Source organism: Pieris rapae, chromosome 13 (genome assembly GCF_905147795.1).
Source record: "Pieris rapae chromosome 13, ilPieRapa1.1, whole genome shotgun sequence".
Taxonomy (NCBI): domain Eukaryota; kingdom Metazoa; phylum Arthropoda; class Insecta; order Lepidoptera; family Pieridae; genus Pieris; species Pieris rapae.
Window position 1 is genome coordinate 4,211,240 of NC_059521.1, and position 21,470 is coordinate 4,232,709.

At 35.6% G+C, this 21,470-nt stretch overlaps 3 protein-coding genes across 11 annotated transcripts in view; 2 read left to right on the top strand and 1 right to left on the bottom strand.

The window, feature by feature from the left end:
• Nucleotides 1-602: 602 nt before the first annotated feature.
• On the top strand, nt 603-3,064 carry LOC110993865 (tubulin alpha chain). The gene is made up of 3 exons (XM_022260243.2): nt 603-754; nt 1,567-1,789; nt 1,889-3,064. The coding sequence occupies exons 1-3, from the start codon at nt 752-754 to the stop codon at nt 3,013-3,015; spliced, it is 1,353 nt and encodes a 450-aa protein (XP_022115935.1). The 5' UTR covers nt 603-751; the 3' UTR covers nt 3,016-3,064.
• Nucleotides 3,065-9,953: 6,889 nt separating this feature from the next.
• On the top strand, nt 9,954-16,884 carry LOC110993863 (trypsin). Of its 2 annotated transcripts, none has more exons than XM_022260241.2 (8): nt 9,954-10,076; nt 10,893-11,023; nt 12,617-12,702; nt 13,644-13,708; nt 14,463-14,662; nt 15,071-15,230; nt 16,046-16,197; nt 16,711-16,884. In XM_022260241.2, exons 1-8 carry the CDS (start codon nt 10,037-10,039, stop codon nt 16,756-16,758), a joined length of 882 nt encoding a protein of 293 aa, XP_022115933.2. In that variant the 5' UTR covers nt 9,954-10,036; the 3' UTR covers nt 16,759-16,884. The 2 variants fall into 2 exon arrangements, with proteins under 2 accessions (XP_022115933.2, XP_022115932.2); XM_022260240.2 differs by having other exon boundaries at nt 9,955-10,076; nt 16,286-16,884.
• Nucleotides 16,450-21,470, bottom strand: part of LOC110993862 — a 33,219-nt gene continuing 28,198 nt past the window's right edge. For 5 of the 8 annotated variants that reach the window (XM_022260231.2, XM_022260232.2, XM_045630769.1 and 2 more), the window contains 9 exons: nt 21,049-21,129; nt 20,457-20,582; nt 19,915-19,996; nt 19,226-19,327; nt 18,985-19,086; nt 18,292-18,443; nt 17,630-17,790; nt 16,966-17,147; nt 16,450-16,589 (listed from right to left, as the gene is read on the bottom strand). In XM_022260231.2, the coding sequence (XP_022115923.2) occupies nt 16,537-16,589; nt 16,966-17,147; nt 17,630-17,790; nt 18,292-18,443; nt 18,985-19,086; nt 19,226-19,327; nt 19,915-19,996; nt 20,457-20,582; nt 21,049-21,129 (1,041 nt within the window). In that variant the 3' untranslated portion in view covers nt 16,450-16,536. The remainder of the gene's footprint in view (nt 16,590-16,965; nt 17,148-17,629; nt 17,791-18,291; nt 18,444-18,984; nt 19,087-19,225; nt 19,328-19,914; nt 19,997-20,456; nt 20,583-21,048; nt 21,130-21,470) is intronic. The other 3 variants (XM_045630771.1, XM_045630770.1, XM_045630772.1) reach the window with 2 other exon arrangements.

Here is a 21,470-nt window from a genome sequence, read left to right on the forward strand (position 1 = left end):
TCAGAAAGACATCATGTTGCAATTAATATTTTAATGTATTTTATTTATTTTTAAACTCAAAAATCAACAAAAGTAAAGTGTTACATTTAACTCAAATTATTCATCAATAGGACGTACAACTTTATAATTCATTAAAATATTTTTTTATTACACCTAATTATTAAAGAAAACATTAGTAATATTTTTATAGTATTACTTTTTATTGCAGATATTGCTTTGAGCAATCTCATTTATTTATGTTTAAAGTACATTTGTACATTGTATTTTGTTCATGTTTCTTATGTTATTGCTCACTTTTTAATGTTTTAAAATTTTAAAGTTATAATTGAAATATTTTTTACAATGTAAATAAAGTAAACGTACGTTAAATTGGCTTTTGACATACGGAAGTCATAGCTCGCACTGTCTTTTTATTAATGATAATCTCATCTAAAATTATCTAGACATTTTTTATCGTAAATGTAATGCATCACTATGGAGAATATGAATCATCAACCCACATATTCCTACAATGGTGAGATAGTGTGCTAGAAATGTATTGGTCGATACGCCTCTGCGGCATTGCGGACTCCAATCAGAGCAAAGCATTTTTAGCGTCTACCCCCGCTAAACCGGTTCTATATAAGCTCCCGTAACGGAAAATTCAACGTTATTAACCGTTCGGCAAGCCACTTAACTGGTCCCGCTGAACGTCGACTGACATTTATTTAAATAATTTATTTCTACGTTAGTTCAAGCAAACTACTTCAATATGGTGAGTTTCTTTACTGTATTACATTATTATTTTATATCCTAGTCGTTGTGATTTTCAATTTCTATGGGCGTAAAAATGCCGGGTGGATGCGCCATCTTGTCGGCGTTTACACGAGGCCGGGTGTGGCATTCTTTCTTTGAAAATTGAATAGGAGCGGAGCGGAAGTGGAGTAAGAACAATAAAATGATTAATCTTACTCCACTTTCTCCAATACTTTTCGGTCTTCCAGTATTCTCGTAATATATATAGAATAATATCCCTTCAATTTTCTAAGATGTAAGTAAGGCTCACTCTATTATCTTTTTAGTACACGACTTCCTCCATGTATATAAAGATTTTACAATTATTAAATCTTCATCTATTGGTGAAAAGATGACGTGTTTGACCTAAATGAAGGCCAAATTGCTGAGGACAACGAGAAGTGACGTCATTGATAAGTTATTGATTAATATTTGCCAACGGTAGGGCGGCTCGCTATATTCAATATTTTCTTGTTATAACTGGAATAGTCATCGTGTCTACGTAGAAGTTAAGCCACGAAAGTCGAGATCGTAGATACGAACAATAACTTTCACCTAACTTTCATCTGGGTTATGAAGAAATAAGTACTTTTATGAATTATGTACTTCTAACTGGTATACCGTTACTGGTAACTGGTAGGTTTATTTCAATATAAAATGAGGTTATTGAACTAGCAATATCCTATTACTCTCATTATTATTTGAATTTATCACTGTTTTTTCAGCAATCAAAATTATTTTAACTCATAGGTTATAAAGCATAGTTTATATATATCATTTTTTTGTCAACAGCGTGAATGTATCTCAGTCCATGTTGGTCAAGCGGGAGTCCAGATCGGTAATGCCTGCTGGGAGCTGTATTGCCTTGAGCATGGCATCCAACCTGACGGTCAGATGCCCACAGACAAGAGTATTGGTGGTGGGGATGACTCTTTCAACACTTTCTTTAGTGAGACTGGAGCTGGCAAGCACGTCCCCAGGGCTGTGTTTGTTGACTTAGAGCCTACAGTAGTTGGTGAGTATTATACCAAATCATATTTTTTATAATGCTTTCAACCGTTTTTTTATTCTTAGTGAGATTGATTTATTAATTCTTTATATTATTTCTTTGCAGATGAGGTTCGCACAGGCACATACAGACAGTTGTTTCATCCAGAACAACTTATCACTGGTAAGGAAGATGCTGCCAACAACTACGCGCGTGGTCACTACACAATCGGAAAGGAAATCGTCGACCTAGTCCTTGACAGAATCCGCAAGCTTGCTGACCAGTGCACTGGTCTTCAGGGTTTCCTAATCTTCCACTCATTCGGAGGAGGCACTGGATCTGGTTTCACATCTCTTCTTATGGAACGTCTCTCAGTGGACTACGGAAAGAAGTCCAAGCTCGAGTTCGCTATCTATCCAGCTCCCCAAGTCTCCACTGCTGTTGTTGAACCTTACAACTCTATCCTCACCACCCACACTACTCTGGAGCACTCTGACTGTGCCTTCATGGTTGACAATGAAGCTATCTACGACATCTGCAGACGCAACTTGGACATTGAACGCCCAACATACACTAACCTGAACAGGCTTATTGGTCAAATCGTTTCTTCAATTACGGCCTCCCTGCGTTTCGACGGCGCACTTAACGTCGATCTTACCGAGTTCCAGACCAACTTGGTCCCCTACCCACGTATCCACTTCCCGTTGGTTACCTACGCCCCAGTCATCTCTGCTGAAAAGGCGTACCATGAACAGTTGTCGGTTGCTGAAATCACCAACGCTTGCTTTGAGCCCGCTAACCAGATGGTGAAATGCGACCCCCGTCACGGAAAATACATGGCCTGCTGCATGTTGTACCGTGGTGACGTCGTGCCTAAGGACGTTAACGCTGCCATTGCAACCATCAAGACCAAGCGCACCATTCAGTTTGTAGACTGGTGTCCTACCGGTTTCAAGGTCGGTATCAACTACCAGCCACCCACTGTTGTTCCTGGTGGTGACTTGGCCAAGGTACAGCGTGCCGTGTGCATGTTGTCTAACACCACTGCCATCGCCGAGGCTTGGGCTCGTTTGGACCACAAGTTCGACCTCATGTACGCCAAGCGTGCTTTCGTCCACTGGTACGTCGGTGAGGGTATGGAGGAGGGAGAGTTCTCCGAGGCCCGTGAGGACTTGGCTGCTCTTGAGAAGGACTACGAAGAGGTCGGTATGGACTCTGCAGAGGGAGAAGGCGAGGGTGCTGAAGAGTACTAATTTATTTCCCATCATTCCGCACCAAACGTGAATAAAAGAATTTGATTTATATTGTCTTTCTTTTCAAAACTTCCATAATAATAATAAACTTCAATTCGATTACAATTTTTTCCAATATAAAAAAAAAAAAATTACATACATAAGCTGTGACAAGAGTTTATTTGTTTCTTAGAATAATTAACTTAAAAATATTTTAACCATACCATCCAGTAGTAGGAATTAGGTAATAATTTTCAAACCACCAAGTTGAACTCGAAGTTACTTTTCAAATAGGCAAATAAGTACACTTAACGTCAAAAATGAAGTTAAATTAATACAAAATTTGTATTTACTACCAGTTCCGTTAGTCAAGGGCGTACAGAGGGCAAGAAACTTACCGCCACTCTAAAGCCGGGTTTCCACCGCGAGCGGAACGGACCCATTAAGGACTCGGTCTAACTCGCAAGCGTAAACTGCATACTTGTATTCCCACCAACAAATAGTCGGGCGGAAAGGACTGAGCGAGCAGAAAGAGTTGAAAGGAACTCGCTCAGTTCTAGGGAGCGGAGCGGAGTAATTACGGAGTCCGTTCAACTCGCAGTCACAAATTACATAGTAGCGTTTCCACACAGAAAGTGCTGAGCGGGACGGATCGAACGAGTAAAAAGTGATGGAAACGAGTCCGCTGTGTCAAGGTCTCGCCGACTAGTTTGAAACGGACTCGCTCGCGGTTTCCATCACCCGAAATTGTTCTCTACTAAGTACTAACCCTGTAATAGTTATTCAATTTTTCCCCTTTCAATGTTCTTTCTCGAATGTGCTGGCATAACCAAAATCTCGCGTCTTGCACGTTTTTTTCTATGCTTAAGATAATATGTACTTTTTCTTTCTGTATACATAATCACTGTCTTCACTTGATCCCGTGTCACTCGACAACATCGCAAATTCGCAACAAAACACTACCGCACGTTCAAAACTCCAACTGAACTCGCTCTCTGTGTAAACTGATTGTTCATTTTCCATTTCTCATTTTTCGTTCAGCTCGCTCCGCTGATTCCTCTCTCTCATTTTCCTTTTGCAGTGGAAATCAACAGACAAATCTCTTTGTTGGTGGAAATGTAAACCTATTTCATATAAAAGGCGTCCGTCCCGCCTAACCATTTCCCACTCATTACCCTTTCGCGGTGGAAACCCGGCTTTAAGCCGGGTTTCCACCGCGAGCGGAACGGACCCATTAAGGACTCGGTCTAACTAGCAAGCGTAAACTGCATACTTGTATTCCCACCAACAAATAGTCGGGCGGAAAGGACTGAGCGAGCAGAAAGAGTTGAAAGGAACTCGCTCAGTTCTAGGGAGCGGAGCGGAGTAATTACGGAGTCCGTTCAACTCGCAGTGACAAATTACATAGTAGCGTTTCCACACAGAAAGTGCTGAGCGGGACGGATCGAACGAGTAAAAAGTGATGGAAACGAGTCCGCTGTGTCAAGGTCTCGCCGACTAGTTTGAAACGGACTCGCTCGCGGTTTCCATCACCCGAAATTGTTCTCTACTAAGTACTAACCCTGTAATAGTTATTAAATTTTTCCCCTTTCAATGTTCTTTCTCGAATGTGCTGGCATAACCAAAATCTCGCGTCTTCCACGTTTTTTTCTATGCTTAAGATAATATGTACTTTTTCTTTCTGTATACATAATCACTGTCTTCACTTGATCCCGTGTCACTCGACAACATCGCAAATTCGCAACAAAACACTACCGCACGTTCAAAACTCCAACTGAACTCGCTCTCTGTGTAAACTGATTGTTCATTTTCCATTTCTCATTTTTCGTTCAGCTCGCTGCGCTGATTCCTCTCTCTCATTTTCCTTTTGCAGTGGAAATCAACAGACAAATCTCTTTGTTGGTGGAAATGTAAACCTATTTCATTTAAAAGGCGTCCGTCCCGCCTAACCATTTCCCACTCATTACCCTTTCGCGGTGGAAACCCGGCTTAAAGCCGGGTTTCCACCGCGAGCGGAACGGACCCATTAAGGACTCGGTCTAACTCGCAAGCGTAAACTGCATACTTGTATTCCCACCAACAAATAGTCGGGCGGAAAGGACTGAGCGAGCAGAAAGAGTTGAAAGGAACTCGCTCAGTTCTAGGGAGCGGAGCGGAGTAATTACGGAGTCCGTTCAACTCGCAGTCACAAATTACATAGTAGCGTTTCCACACAGAAAGTGCTGAGCGGGACGGATCGAACGAGTAAAAAGTGATGGAAACGAGTCCGCTGTGTCAAGGTCTCGCCGACTAGTTTGAAACGGACTCGCTCGCGGTTTCCATCACCCGAAATTGTTCTCTACTAAGTACTAACCCTGTAATAGTTATTCAATTTTTCCCCTTTCAATGTTCTTTCTCGAATGTGCTGGCATAACCAAAATCTCGCGTCTTGCACGTTTTTTTCTATGCTTAAGATAATATGTACTTTTTCTTTCTGTATACATAATCACTGTCTTCACTTGATCCCGTGTCACTCGACAACATCGCAAATTCGCAACAAAACACTACCGCACGTTCAAAACTCCAACTGAACTCGCTCTCTGTGTAAACTGATTGTTCATTTTCCATTTCTCATTTTTCGTTCAGCTCGCTCCGCTGATTCCTCTCTCTCATTTTCCTTTTGCAGTGGAAATCAACAGACAAATCTCTTTGTTGGTGGAAATGTAAACCTATTTCATATAAAAGGCGTCCGTCCCGCCTAACCATTTCCCACTCATTACCCTTTCGCGGTGGAAACCCGGCTTTAAGCCGGGTTTCCACCGCGAGCGGAACGGACCCATTAAGGACTCGGTCTAACTAGCAAGCGTAAACTGCATACTTGTATTCCCACCAACAAATAGTCGGGCGGAAAGGACTGAGCGAGCAGAAAGAGTTGAAAGGAACTCGCTCAGTTCTAGGGAGCGGAGCGGAGTAATTACGGAGTCCGTTCAACTCGCAGTGACAAATTACATAGTAGCGTTTCCACACAGAAAGTGCTGAGCGGGACGGATCGAACGAGTAAAAAGTGATGGAAACGAGTCCGCTGTGTCAAGGTCTCGCCGACTAGTTTGAAACGGACTCGCTCGCGGTTTCCATCACCCGAAATTGTTCTCTACTAAGTACTAACCCTGTAATAGTTATTAAATTTTTCCCCTTTCAATGTTCTTTCTCGAATGTGCTGGCATAACCAAAATCTCGCGTCTTCCACGTTTTTTTCTATGCTTAAGATAATATGTACTTTTTCTTTCTGTATACATAATCACTGTCTTCACTTGATCCCGTGTCACTCGACAACATCGCAAATTCGCAACAAAACACTACCGCACGTTCAAAACTCCAACTGAACTCGCTCTCTGTGTAAACTGATTGTTCATTTTCCATTTCTCATTTTTCGTTCAGCTCGCTGCGCTGATTCCTCTCTCTCATTTTCCTTTTGCAGTGGAAATCAACAGACAAATCTCTTTGTTGGTGGAAATGTAAACCTATTTCATTTAAAAGGCGTCCGTCCCGCCTAACCATTTCCCACTCATTACCCTTTCGCGGTGGAAACCCGGCTTTAAGCCGGGTTTCCACCGCGAGCGGAACGGACCCATTAAGGACTCGGTCTAACTCGCAAGCGTAAACTGCATACTTGTATTCCCACCAACAAATAGTCGGGCGGAAAGGACTGAGCGAGCAGAAAGAGTTGAAAGGAACTCGCTCAGTTCTAGGGAGCGGAGCGGAGTAATTACGGAGTCCGTTCAACTCGCAGTGACAAATTACATAGTAGCGTTTCCACACAGAAAGTGCTGAGCGGGACGGATCGAACGAGTAAAAAGTGATGGAAACGAGTCCGCTGTGTCAAGGTCTCGCCGACTAGTTTGAAACGGACTCGCTCGCGGTTTCCATCACCCGAAATTGTTCTCTACTAAGTACTAACCCTGTAATAGTTATTAAATTTTTCCCCTTTCAATGTTCTTTCTCGAATGTGCTGGCATAACCAAAACCTCGCGTCTTGCGCCCGACTATTTGTTGGTGGGAATACAAGTATGCAGTTTACGCTTGCGAGTTAGACCGAGTCCTTAATGGGTCCGTTCCGCTCGCGGTGGAAACCCGGCTGAAACCCGGCTTTAAATCTAGCGATTAGTTTTGAGACAAATTGAACCGGAGCAAATTAATCCAAAGGATTAGATGGCCACATTTAAATATTCGTCAATTTACAAAAAGCTTAATTGCTTAATTTTCGATTAATGATACCTAGCATTGAATTTATTCAGTGATAAGTTAGTGACTTATTCTGCTTGGGAGTTGTAAAACGATTTCTATATAGGTAAGGAGTGGTTTATCTTCTGGAGCTTGGTGGTAGTACGCCTAAATAAGTTCTGTTTCGAGTATATTATTTTGGTGAAAGTCACTAGGTACCTATTTGTTTTCTCTGTCATTTGTCCAAAAAAATGCACATACAACAAAATAAACGGCCGAAGGCGGTTCCAAGCGTTTATTGAAATACAATAGTATCCTTACTTAATGTCATAATTTATAATTAGTTGATCGTCTATTGTTAAGCAGCGTCCGATGAATATTTTATTGTCGAACGGCGCATTTTAGAACCAAGTTGAACCGTTTCGTATAAAATTTATTTTCGGTGGCAAATACGGAAGCACATAAATTATCAATAAGTATATATATATATAAATATACATACGCTAGGGGCTATTAATAAATTAAAGAGTAAAATAGTCTGATTGATAAAAATGTAATTTTGGTTCATGTTATGCCTCATATTTTAAAATTTAATAGCAATAGCTACGAAAGTTGATAAAATAAAACTTTAAACTGCAGTCTAAGAATTGAATGAAACCAAAACGCCTACTAGGTCTTTAGTACATAAAATGTTAACCCCGGAACGAACTAATAATATTCTAAAATATACGAGACATGTATTGAGGTGAGGTTTTATATTTGTTCATATTTACTTAAGGAGTAAAAAGTGATAATACATTTCTCGAATATCTTACATGTTTAATGTAAATTCGTTACGAATAAATTAGCATAATATTGTGTCATAGCAAGCAGCAATCGCGATCGCACCATATAAGGCTAGAATAAAAATGATGTCAGCACGCCCACAAACAAGCTGCGTAGGACCATCCAAGGATTACTTGTTCAACTTTAATTCCCAGTAACTACTCGTTACATAGGTACATCTATCTGGGTCATTATAACAGGAAAATTTAACCGTAGCTTATCCCGTACTCGTTGAAGCTTGACGTTAATATTTTTTGTTAATTACTAAAAACTATTATTGGAAATATATCCGATAAATATACATAAAAAAATCCTTTAGCCGACTTCTAGGTTTTTCGCGTACATTTATATGTTTTTTATGGATTTATATACCAACAGCCATCACATTTCACGGTTTAGGCTGAAATACGAATGAAAATAGGTATTGATAACCTATTATTCTGCTATCGTAGTACTTAGCTAACGTTCGAATATACTTAATAGTACATTCTTAATAATAATTTAGTTGCAAATGGTACAAAAATGATTTGGTGGTAAAATTCTAAAGTTCGCATATTCTGCCACACACTATGGCGTATTTGTCTTATAGGATTTGGCATGCTTAGGTCCAAATTTCGAGTCTGAATCTAAATGTACACCCGCATCCGGCGTTCGCCGCGATGTACCGTTGTTAAAAATAACTTGTGTGCATGGAAAGTATTTATATGCAAGTTCTATGACCTTTTCATATTTTTAAACTAAGCGTGGACCGGCAACTAACTACTGGATGCAAAATCAAATATATTACATCGTTTTAGTTTCTTTCGTCTTAGTCCTCAAATACATCAGAAATGGAAAGAAATCCTTTTTAAATGACGCTACCGGAAAAAGCTAAACGAATATTCGTTCTAGCATAAGAAGAAATTTCAAAACTACTTCGAAACTACCTACAATATTTTTAAATAATTGGGCTAAAACTAATAAATTATTATAGATAAATTAACGATTTAATCTAACCAAAGACAATTACTTTAACTTATAAACTCGTGAGATCTATAGGTACTATATTATTATGAAGAGGAATTTGTTGATGATGATGTTACACAAGGTGTAAGTAAAATATCTTGTTTATTTTTGTTAGATGGTAGAACAAAAAAATGTTCCAATTAAAGAACATATCCATATCTACAAAAAATGTTTAAAAAATAAATATCCTCTCGTGCGAAGCCGGGACGAGCTGCTAGTTCATAATAATTTTATGGTGTAGTAGATTGAAGTATATTTATTAATAATTTATTTATGATGTTGGAAAAAATTGATAAAATTAAACGAAACAGCTTTCATATATTTCATATTTGCTAAATTTCAATAATACTTTGGAACATTTTTATAGACCTTTGTTATTTGCAACCCTACAAAAAAGTAAATGTGGTACAAATAAATAATTCAAAATTGTTTTATTTCGTTATTTGTTAATAATGTTACGAGGATGGGTTGACTGAATTTTGTCTCGATATTTCTAAAAATTAAAGACGTTTCACCAAGCTTGGTTTCAGCCACAAACTTGGTTTCTTACCATTTCAGAAGATGCTCAACGAGATTAACATGTCGAGGAAATAAACTGCAAATAGTGAAGAAAAGTGATAAAGTACTGTTTTGCAATGCGAGTTATTGAAGTAATTTGTCATAGAATTTTGTGTCGTATTTAGTGTACCTGTAATTGGTGTCTTTTTGCTTGTTTGTACAATTAAATTCGTCGTTGATTTATTCAAACATAACCTCTTGAGGATAATTATTATATTTTACAAGCCCTTGAAAGCAATAGTTCGGACATGTCATATTCAAACTACTCGTGAACCTCATTAACCTTTTTATGTCGGTTAACAAATAATTTCTCAAATGTAAAAGCTAATTCTTAGAGATTGCCACATTGAATTGGTTCTATACGTTGTATCTTATCATTGATAACATCGATGACTGATATATTTACTACCTAGGTACTCCTTTGGTTTTAGTACTTGCTGAATTGTGAGCCAAAATGTTGTGTATATATTTTATATTAATCTTATTTGGCCTGTGTAAGTAGTTTATTTACTTTTTAAATATCACTTAACCTAATTTTAATTAATGTTACGATCCTAAAAACAAAGGCTTAAAAAAACCAACAACAATTGTCTTCCTTGTACATAGTAATCGTTTGTAAAACTAAATTTTTATTGTAACAACTAGTACCTACTACTATGACGTATAAAAAACGTTAGGTTATTTGTTCTCATTTCTCACTATGCGACTTTACTGATGAAGTACTTTTAACAACCGTTCATAGATTTGTAATCATCAATAATTTACTTTTAATTTTTGTGAATGAGAATTATCGCAATTTCTAAGATTCTTTTAATGATAATCGCTCTCGTGATACTTCTGTCATCTGAGACATTCATTTTTTAGTTTACACAGATTCTTCAGATTTAGTTTAGACAGTTCTACACAGAGTTTAGGCGGAATGGAGTGCATTTTTGTTTTTGCTTATATCTCCATAGTTGCAGTCTCAATACTACTATGGGCGAATTTGCTTGGAATCTTTATATTTAATTATTATTTAACGCTTATAGGGTTTTAAAATACAAAATCGACATTTGCGATGACATGACATACATTGCAGCCGGTCCTTTCCCAAAAATGGATTGTAACTGGTTTCAGTGTCGGTCTTTTGATTTCTCCAAGTATAAAATTGGTTACTTAATAGTATGTAATTATTTAATAGCTAAATTTTCAATTTATAGCATTAATAATTCTTTGTGATGCTATCTACTATTGTTTGTGAATTAGATATTTAATGTAATATCCTGTTTATGTCCTGAAGTGATATTTTTTTTTTAAATTCTTTCGAACAGCACTAGCACAGGACTATTCAGAAGAGCTTCAAATCGTTGACTTGACCAAATTAAATGACACTCTATCAACTAACCACAGGATTATTGGAGGACAACCAGTTAATATAGATAAATATCCATATACAGTGCAGGTAGAAATTTGTTTACTTATAGCTGCGCGCCTTGATTCATATGGAAACTGTAAATCACAATTCAATATGTCACTGTAATTTATATTTCTCAGCAGTTATACTTACTCTGTGTGTTAATAAACTGTCTCAGATAGGTAAAACAATTTTCAAAAATATGTTTATATTATTCGTTGTAATAGAGAAATGAAGATATTTTCTTTAAACGTAATACTAAAATTATAATCGCAGAAATTGTTAATTGGAGAAAAATTATGATTACAAAATAAGGACTAAATTTGTAGGTGATCTTTCACCAGGTGTATGAGGATGAGTTTAAATTCATACATATTCAAATAGAGAACCAACCTGTAAAAACGAACTAAAAAAACTGTTATAATATAAACAGATTTATAATTAAGCTATGGAAGCGGAAACGGGGTTGATAGCTCGTAATGTTATAGTCAGCTAAATGTGGCTTACCGCATGACTTTCTTGATATCCTAGGTGGCATGCACATCTGAAAGTAGCAGTGGTATGCGGGACTTGACCAACACATTTATTTCATTATTTAAAAAAAAAGTAAATAAATAAACACCAGAATCTTTGGTGTTCAGAAAACCACAAAACTTTGGGTAATACCTACAAGGCCTCGTTAGGTAGGAACCAGGAACGCATTCTACCGTGGCTTCGGCAGAGGCTTGTAAATTATCCATAAAAAGTAGACTCATCACAGACCCGACAAAATCATATGAAAATAATTGAATTGAAATTTTGTTATTGGTGTTTTGTTTGGAAACGGTAGCTGGTGGAAAGTTTGTTTCCACCAGCTACCGTTTTGGTAAACAAATATATTATTTTTGATGTTAAACTTTCCATACAACATTTATTCTAATAACTGATAACACTATCGCTGCTATCATTATTACTTTTCAAAGTTTGCGGTTCGGGAAACCTTTCATGAGATTTAGATATGGATAGTGCTAAAAGGCTAGATTTTGTGTTACTACTCAACCTGTAGCATTTTAGAAACATGTCTCGATCCGAAGTAGATGAGAGCCGTAATGAACTTGTTTCTAAAATTTAAACTGTATGGAGTAGTAGCAACCTTGTTAAGTTTAAATATGCTATAAAAAAATACAAAAAAAAGAAATGGAGTCCTTTATTGTATTTCATTGCAACTGCTTTAAAAAGTCCTTAATTAAACATAAGTATAATAGTTACACTAAAGTTAGAAATTGCTTTGCCAAAAGCCTGTGATAGCACATTGGACGTACGATAATTTAAGTTATGAAAAGGAATATTGAAATATTGGTAGAAAAAGAAAATACAGCACAGAAACATAAAGTAATTGATTGAATTAATCTGAATTTACGCTTTTTCACGAATTTTGCAAACGTTTTTGACATTCATTGACATGCACTAAGTCTATAACTGCATATACGTATTGTGGTTTAGATTTTATTGGATTTTAACACTGAAATCGCTATAAAGTTTTGAAGTAAGCTTAACTCTAAATGATATTTAACAGTCGCGTCGCGTTTTATTAGAACCATGAGCAGAATTAATTTGGCTCGTAGGTACATACATTTAGACCTACACGAATTTTTATTTCAGGTTCTTCTGAACCGTGGTTTAACATGCGGCGGTTCACTTCTCTCCACTTTACATGTTCTCACTTCGGCCCACTGCTTTTTTGCTCAGTAAGTAGACAAAAATAGAGCGGCGGCACCTAGCGGCTGAGTATACGACTCTCAGGCCTGGGCATGAGCGTTTGAACCATATCCAAAAATCATCCATGAAAGAAATGCTGATATCCGATAGCAAGGATTTAACCTCCTTTTTTACATTTACTTTGATTTAACCTGAATATTATTCAAAAGAGGTACTGGACTTCTGGTTAAAACTACTAAAACAATTCAATATTTGAAACATCATGAGGAAGTAATATTCTTAAATGATCATATCATTATCATTATACTGATAAAAACTCTTTTGCGATTATATTTACAGGAATTAGATAAAAACTGCACAAAATTAGTGGAATTGTTCACGGGATTAGAAAGATAAGATTTCGTATCCGATTTCGTTCTAAGAATAAAATCAAATATATATTGAATAATTAATATTATATATTAATAAATTTATGGAGTATAGGCAAAGGCAAGAAGCAACAGGGTTATTGTAGACAACAGGGCTGATTTTTAGCCTCCTCATTCAGTTTTTTTTACTATATACTATTTCTAAAAAATCTATAATGTATTAAGTAAATCAACATTCAAAATAAGCCGCTGGCGATGAACCATAGATGTATATATATTATATAGAGTTTCTTTGAAGATGGATCTTAATCATTTCTTTTCATTGCATTATTGGCTTATTATTTAACGTATTGGAAGATGATTTTTGTTTCTTATTTGAGGTATTTTAATTAATTTCTAGGTCACATACTAAACAATAATTATACTGGAATAAAAAAATGGAATTATTTACAAATACAAAGATTTTTTATTTGAATCAGTAGATTAGAAAATGTTACTGGTATCAAGTTTGCTATATTGCTTAACCAATTTTATATATGTACTATATACCTAGCTTTCAAGAGCCTGTTTATACTTTAAATTTCTTAACGAATCTATTGCAGAAATGGTCAAATGGTGAGACCTTCGCAGTTGAGTGTCCGAGTAGGGTCTACAATGCAAGGTTCAGGTAATTAATATTTAATACATAACATTTTGTTACACTTATGAAAAATCAGTTATTATGTATATTTTATTTATTCATCAATAAAAATGTTATCAGTTTGCCTTATTGTTATGTGTTTATATATACAACATATGCTATTGATGGTCGTAGATAATATTTCAGTTCGAATGTTATCTATTTAAATTTTTTAAACACTTATAATGAATTTGATAAATGTAGTAAGTAATTCGTTGAAACTGATAATCGGCATGATTCTAGGTATTAGGGAACGATCAAAGTTTAATTGAAATTGGTGCAAATATATAATTTTATATTAATTTTGTTTCATTTTCAGTTAATTTAGTTTATATATAAAATCAGTTTAGTAGATATTTCATTACTTTCAATTTTGGGTTTTAATCACGGTGAACTGAAATACCTACTTATTGGTGTGACTTCTCAACAGCTTATTAGATTTGTCAGCTTATTTGTTTGTGTTTTTCAACATATTTCGCGATAACTCCGATTAAAAAAAAAGCGTGTGCGTATAAAGTACACATGTCAGAAGTGAAACTTCTTATCTTCTTTGTAAATTATTATCATCTCCCTCTCTCTCCTTATATATATATCCCTTTCCCACTCTCTCTCAATCGTTTCGATCAAATCGGAAAAAAACGCTGCACATCTTCGTGACGTTGCATTCGTAAAATTTTTACCATCATGCGCCCAAAGAAGTTTCATTTCATAAATATATAGTTTCATTTAAAATATGTTTCAGGTGGAACCGTAGTGAGTGTATCCAAATTTGTTATTCACGAAAATTATAATATACCAATACGGAATAACGACATTGGAATATTGTTTCTATCTCGACGTGTGAAGCTAAGCAATCAAATCGCTCTGGCCTTTATTCCTCAGCAAGGGAATATGGTGCCAGATAGAGCTCCTGTTACATATGTTGGATGGGGATATACTAATGTAAGAACTCAGGGATCTCTGACGATATAAATATATAAATGGCTCCGCAAATAATGTGTCTGATATTACATTGCCTGGGTTAAGTTCCAATGCTATTAAGCTACATTTTTGTGTTAAATGTACAATAGTTTAGTAGCCAAGTAGGAATTCAAGGAAAAGTAGAGAACTAACTCTCTTCCCCAAACCATCAAATATATAGCTATAAGTTTTAAGGTCTCTAGTAATATTATTTGTACTTGTACATCAGAGAAGCTACCGTTATGTTGTATGAGCAATATAATACTAATGCTAATGCACATGACGCGTATCATACACTAATTACATAATATGCGGAGTGTGCCTTGAATCAAGGCCCTTGTTATTGTTTTTTTTTAATTTGACATTATTTATAATTTTGTAAATTCTCAGGTAAATACGCCAGTCGGATCAACAGTTCTAAACGAAGTGCATGTACAAAATATCAACCTGACGATTTGCTCCATAAGGTACAATGAGCTGAGTCAATTGACCGGACAGACTTACATAGTCACCAACGAAATGATTTGCGCAGGAATCCTTGATGTTGGACGTAAGTGTTAAAACATAAACGTAATTATGATAATAATATTTCAGTGGTGCTAGAACCCAAAATGGTTCTCTTGGCCTCAGATTGCATACGTTACTTTGATTAATTTTATTTGATAGTACGTGATCAGCCATACACATGTCGCCGATTTTTGAATTTGAGTCATTCTGGTTTCTTCACGATGTTTTCTTCACTGTAAAAGTGGTAGAACAAGCGCACGTAAGAAGAAAGTCCGTTGGTGCTCGGCCGGGGATCGAATTTAGGCCAGGGGGACCTCAGTGATGAGAGTCGCGTATCAAAACTAATTACATATAAACTAGTTATATCATCAAAACAGCTATTACATTAAATACTACTACTACATTTTTTGTAGATAATAATATGTTCTTTAATGTTATGGAACATTTTTTTTTCTATCATCGCATCGTATTCGCAGCGCATGCGATGAATATATATTTTATAAACATTTTACACCTTGTAACATTATTGTAGTATTAGTGGGGATCCTTATTTTCGTGCAATTAAAATTACCTATATAATCGGTAATAATGTAGCATTCAATTGGTAAAATAATTTTTAAAATCGGTCCAGTACTTTTTGAGCATATTCGTTACAAACATACTTACATACAAATCTTTCCTGTTTTACAATATTATAGTACAGATATAAACAAAATGTTCATATGTCAAACACGCATCTCTACGTATTATTTTCGTATCATATGGTTGTTACAATTTACATGAGAAACAGTGAAGATTTCTCACATATTATGATTAGATCTTCAGATACATTAAAATTAACAATAACTTGGATTATAGAAAAAGACGCGTGCCAGGGCGATAGCGGAGGCCCCGTAATATACAATGGTCTTGTAGTGGGCGTAACATCATGGGGATACAGTTGTGGGCACCCAACTTACCCAGGTGTTAACTCCAGGGTTTCTAGCTACACAACATGGATTACCCGAACGGTGAGTTTCACAATACCCTCAAAATGTGCTATTCTAAATACCCTTTACCGGTGATTTTGATTTATTCACAATTTAAATTTATTTACAGATGAGAGGATCAGCAATAACCAGTGCCAGTTCATTAAAAATGATCATCGTATTTGTATTATGTAGTATATTATACAGTTATTAAAGAGATATTACACGTTAATGTTAAAAATATGTACAAATTTATTTATTAATATCTCAGAAAATATATAAATAAAACACAAGTTTCGGATATCACATATGAATATAATTAACGAGTAATGATATAGATATAGTATGGTACAGAATAAATATAAGGTACAGGTGACCGCGTCACGACGCCGCGCGCCCACGCACTGACAGCAACACTACTTGACGACACAGCACTGAAACATACAACTAACATTAATATATGTAGCACAAAGCTTTATATGCGTTCAAATAAAACTTCCTAAATACATAAACGCGGATCATTATTTTCATAACAATTTTTTGTTTATGGTTTAGATTGCTGCAAAACACTCCAAATCTCCTCTCCACTCCAAAAGTTTATAATCTAAGAGCTTTCGATAAAACAGTAATGTAATAAAATAATTTATATAATGTTGTCCGGAAGAAACCACCATTTATTTTACCTGTTAATGTATTATTTGTGATGTAAATAAAGTTATTATAATTCGACCAGCGTATTTATTTGAAACACGGGTCCATATTAGCACACGGCGTTAGTGACCTACCAGAGTTGTGTCAAGTGACTCGTACCTTTATCAGTGAGAGCTTCATCGATGAGTAGATCAGCGACGAGGGACCCCGCACTGAGCCCCTCCACTAGCCGCGGCCTCGCGCTCCCCCCTCGCCCCTCTTCATCCCCCTCCGCTACCTTCCACCTTGACAACTCTTCGCTTACAGGAACTGTCTCGCCTTCTATCGGCTTACTTTGATATCTGGAAAATTCATTTAAATTAACAAAAAAAAAAGAAGTTACAAGGCATTAAATAAGTAAAGGTAGAATTGTATGTCCAAGGAAAGTGAAACTCAGCTACAAAAGGGAATATAATAATTTTTTAGTTTTCGATTTGGTTTATAGTTTTGTTATTTAATTTATGATTCAATATACTAAGCCATTATACGTCGCGATCTCCTACGAAGGTTTTACAAGTCATGTTAAATAAGTTTACATATGACCAAAAAAAAAACAGCCCGTTATGATGATTCATCAGTATTGTAATATTCTTGTAATGAAATTTTTAAGTTGTCAATTTTACGAAGCTAAGAAAAAATGTCTTAACCTAACATATATTTGGCAAATAGATGACAATGTAACGAAGACAGCTAGTTCATTAACGTGCAACCACTTAATCAATCTTTTGCGATATGATTAACGAATTATTATCAAATGGCACTATTATATATTACTCAAGCATACCTGCTTTCCACGAATGGGGTGAAGACAGCTTCCCGGTGCAGCCTCAGGGAGTTGTCAATGACAGTACAGGTCATATCCCGCAATGGGTCTATTATTAAGTAACTTCGCTCTGATTGCTCACCCTCCTCTAGTAAATCATCTGGACTTAACTTTTTTTCAACCTGAAATAAAAAAATTGTATTTACAATAAGGAAAATCACAAGAATGTTAATTAACACAGAAAGCAAACATTTCTTCAGAACCTTGGAATGTACAGTCGAAAATTGGAGTAATTGTTACTTGAAATCGCATCCTGACAATTCAGACATCGGGCCAATCGACAATTCAAAAAAAACTGCATTTTAATTACCCACTGTAATAGATATTTTGATAGTGACGGCTGACTAGTACATATATTTGAATGAATATGAATTTTAGTATCTATTTGACTAAATACATTTGATTGAAGAAAATAAATAAATAAAATAAAATAAAATTAAAGGTTATTTTGAATTTATTCCAGCATGATAATAGTTCATTTGAAATGTTTGAACCGTTTACATTAGAAAATCTAGATATCTAAATAAAATTAATATATTATTATGAGGTCTATAAGTAAACATTCTATTGCCTATATGAATAAAGAATATTTTGGTTTGAATAAAAACTACAAAAGTACGTACTATAGTTACAGGCGCAGGATCCATAATCGCGACTCTATGTCCAGCAAGTGCGTCCTCAACGACGTACGTACGCGAGCGTGTACTATCCGTTAGTACGTACGTGTCATGCGCATTTTCTTCGCACCAAGACGTATTGTCGCATGATGTTTCACCTTAAATAAATATATATTATGTGTTAAAACAATTGTAACTAACACAAGAAGTTACCTATATTTCTTTGAAAGTGTCTATCACTTTTTAATTTTGAGATATTGATATATATTCAGCGTAAAATAGAATATTTTATTTTTATGAAATAGCGTTAGGACTAGGAAATAGAATTAGGACGTTGAATTGTACAAAATTGAATCCCACGTCCTATATGTAAGAAAATGGACGCGATGAATACAAAACTGACACAGAACAGCAGTAAAGACGTAATTCACAATCCATATAATTCTAAAAAGGCCAGAAACGCACTCGCGATCCCTCTAGTATAATATCAATTAACCTCAGATCAGCCATCTGCTGTTTACCCTCTTTTATAAAAAAGTAATAAAACCAAAACAATTTCCCTTTGTTTTAGTAAAGTTTAGTATAGATAAAGAATTTATTTACTAAGAAATTGTTATATAGCATATCACTATTTAAATCCTAAGGATAACTTCAACAGTGTCCCAATTATATGTTAAGCGAGTCTTTTGTATAACTTACCCTCAACGTCTGCGTCGTTATCGGCGTCCCCATCGCCATCGACATCGCCGCCCTCTACGACGGTACCTTCCTGTGATTGGACTAGATCGATTTTGTCTTTACCTAAATGGTTTATATATGTGAAAAATATGTATAACATACAAGAAAATGAACTTGAAAATTAGTCACTGTTAGTCATGAATTTTCCACTAATTAGAATTGTATTAAAACAAACAAATTATTAAAGAAACATTTGACTCACCATGCATGTGTTCGGGTAAGAGCCGACATAATGCATAGTTCCTGAGTGGCGAAGCTCTCGCCACTCGAAACCGTCGGTTGCCATCAATTTCGCTGCTTAGTTCTGGAAAAAAAATTTGCTTAGACAATATTTGGTAAAAATTTAAAATACAGTCAAAATACGTATATTTTTGCTAACCCTTTATTTTATTTTTTTAACCTACGAGTTCAAGACGCAATTCTCATTCGATTTTTTTGTGATTATACCAGAACGAACGTTACCTATTCAGAGCTCTATATATTCAGTAGTGCTTTGATCAATTTAAGCATCTATTACTTCATCTACATTAAGGCAATAAGTATTTATTAATATAAGCAAATTTAAAAAAAAATTGTATCAACTTTTTTATATTTCTTGTAAAATTTATCTTCATTGTAGTTGTCATGTATTTATGCATACTGTAATAAATTTATTATAATTGATGTACTTTAACAGAAAAATAAAATATATAAACAAGGATAGACAGACGGGTAACGTGGGCATTATTGACGTTCATAAGTGTACATTGTATTACCTAAATTAATTAATAACTTTGAATTTTGAATTGCTCTTGTGATGTTTTAGATTATTTTATAACAGCTTTATAACCATGAACCACTAAAGTAAATCAAAATCACCAGTAAACAAAAATTTCAATAAGATGAACTTACCTTCTTCGTAGGTATTAACAGCATTGTCATTCATGCCACCCGACAACATTTCATCAGCTCCATGAACTTCACTATACACGTCCTAAAATATAAAATCCAATTATATTTAAGAAATTATCATATTATACAAAATTATAAACTAACAATAATTACAACACGCTTATGACGCCTAAAAACTTTACCAAACTAAAAAATTTAACTTTCCAAACATCTAAAGCATTTTTCAAAAGTTTTTGAAGTTTTACTGCTTTTGGCTCGTAAAGGAAAAATTTGAGAATAAATTTTCACGTTGCACGCGCACAAAAAGCTATAGTCAAAATTTTAGTTATTTCTACTAGTACAACTTCTAACGCGTGTAGATAAGTAAACACAAGCTTTTTAGTCTCCTAGACAATTTTGATTTTAAACGGGATTAAATTATATCAGTATGGACTGTGATTCGTGAGTTTGAATTGTCGAGGGATTTCGTAGCTGTTGGGTAGCTTACTGTTATTTTATTAACTTTATTCTGTCTACATATACATGAAGTACGTCTGACTTACCTTATCAGCATGCTTATAGTGCAGACTAATCTTGCTGAGCTGATGATCAAGATGCGCTAATCTCGCCGCGTGTCTCGCTGCTCCATTTTCGCCAGTTTCACCGACGTCGCTAATAACTCCATCCACCTAGAAATTGTAAGTACCAAGTTAAATTTAGCAGAGATCTTTTCTACTTGTATTAAGCTTTCTCCAAGAAAGAGTTAATTAGGAATATAGTCAGCGACTGTAGTATTTTGATTCGAACAGTTCTAATATGTCTTAGGGTATGTTTCACAATGTCCGGATAAGTTCCAAAATAAGCTATGTATTACTTATTGGTAGGATAAACAGCATTTTTGCGTTTCACGACTGTCATGAAATGCCAGGTATCTCATTCGGAACTTTTATATTCCGAATAGTTTATGTGTTGCATAGCAATTTGACACTTTATCTATACATTATGAAACAGGCCCTAAGTCTAAAAGGTCAGCTATAAGACTACGCTATCCCATTGCAGCTATAAAGCGAGATTATGCGATATTTTAAACTATAACCAATACCAGTACTACAAAATACCTCAATTCCACAAGGGGATCTACAAATGCGAACAAACCTTATTATCTGGCAGGGAGTGCCTCTGAGTGGGCGAAAGCGCCGGGCTGTACTCGAGCGGCGACTGCGGCGACACGGGCCCCTAAACACACACTAGCGTTACCACACTCACTGCGCCTACATGGATGACGTGACAGCTAATGTTAGTGAAACGGAGGATATGTCAGACTCAACTCAAAATCAGATCAACTACTCTTGTACTTGTGACACCAAATATAGAAGAACGGTTACACTATTTATGTAAGATAAATGAAATATAATACGAATTTAGTGGTTCTTTGAAATTGGGTTAATATGTAAAATACGAGATGATTTTTATTCTGTATAAAAATCCCTCTAGAAGTGTGTCGCGCAATCAAAAAAACCCAGTTACGATAAATAAACAAAGTGATATGATAAGTAAAATATCGTCCGCTTTCACCA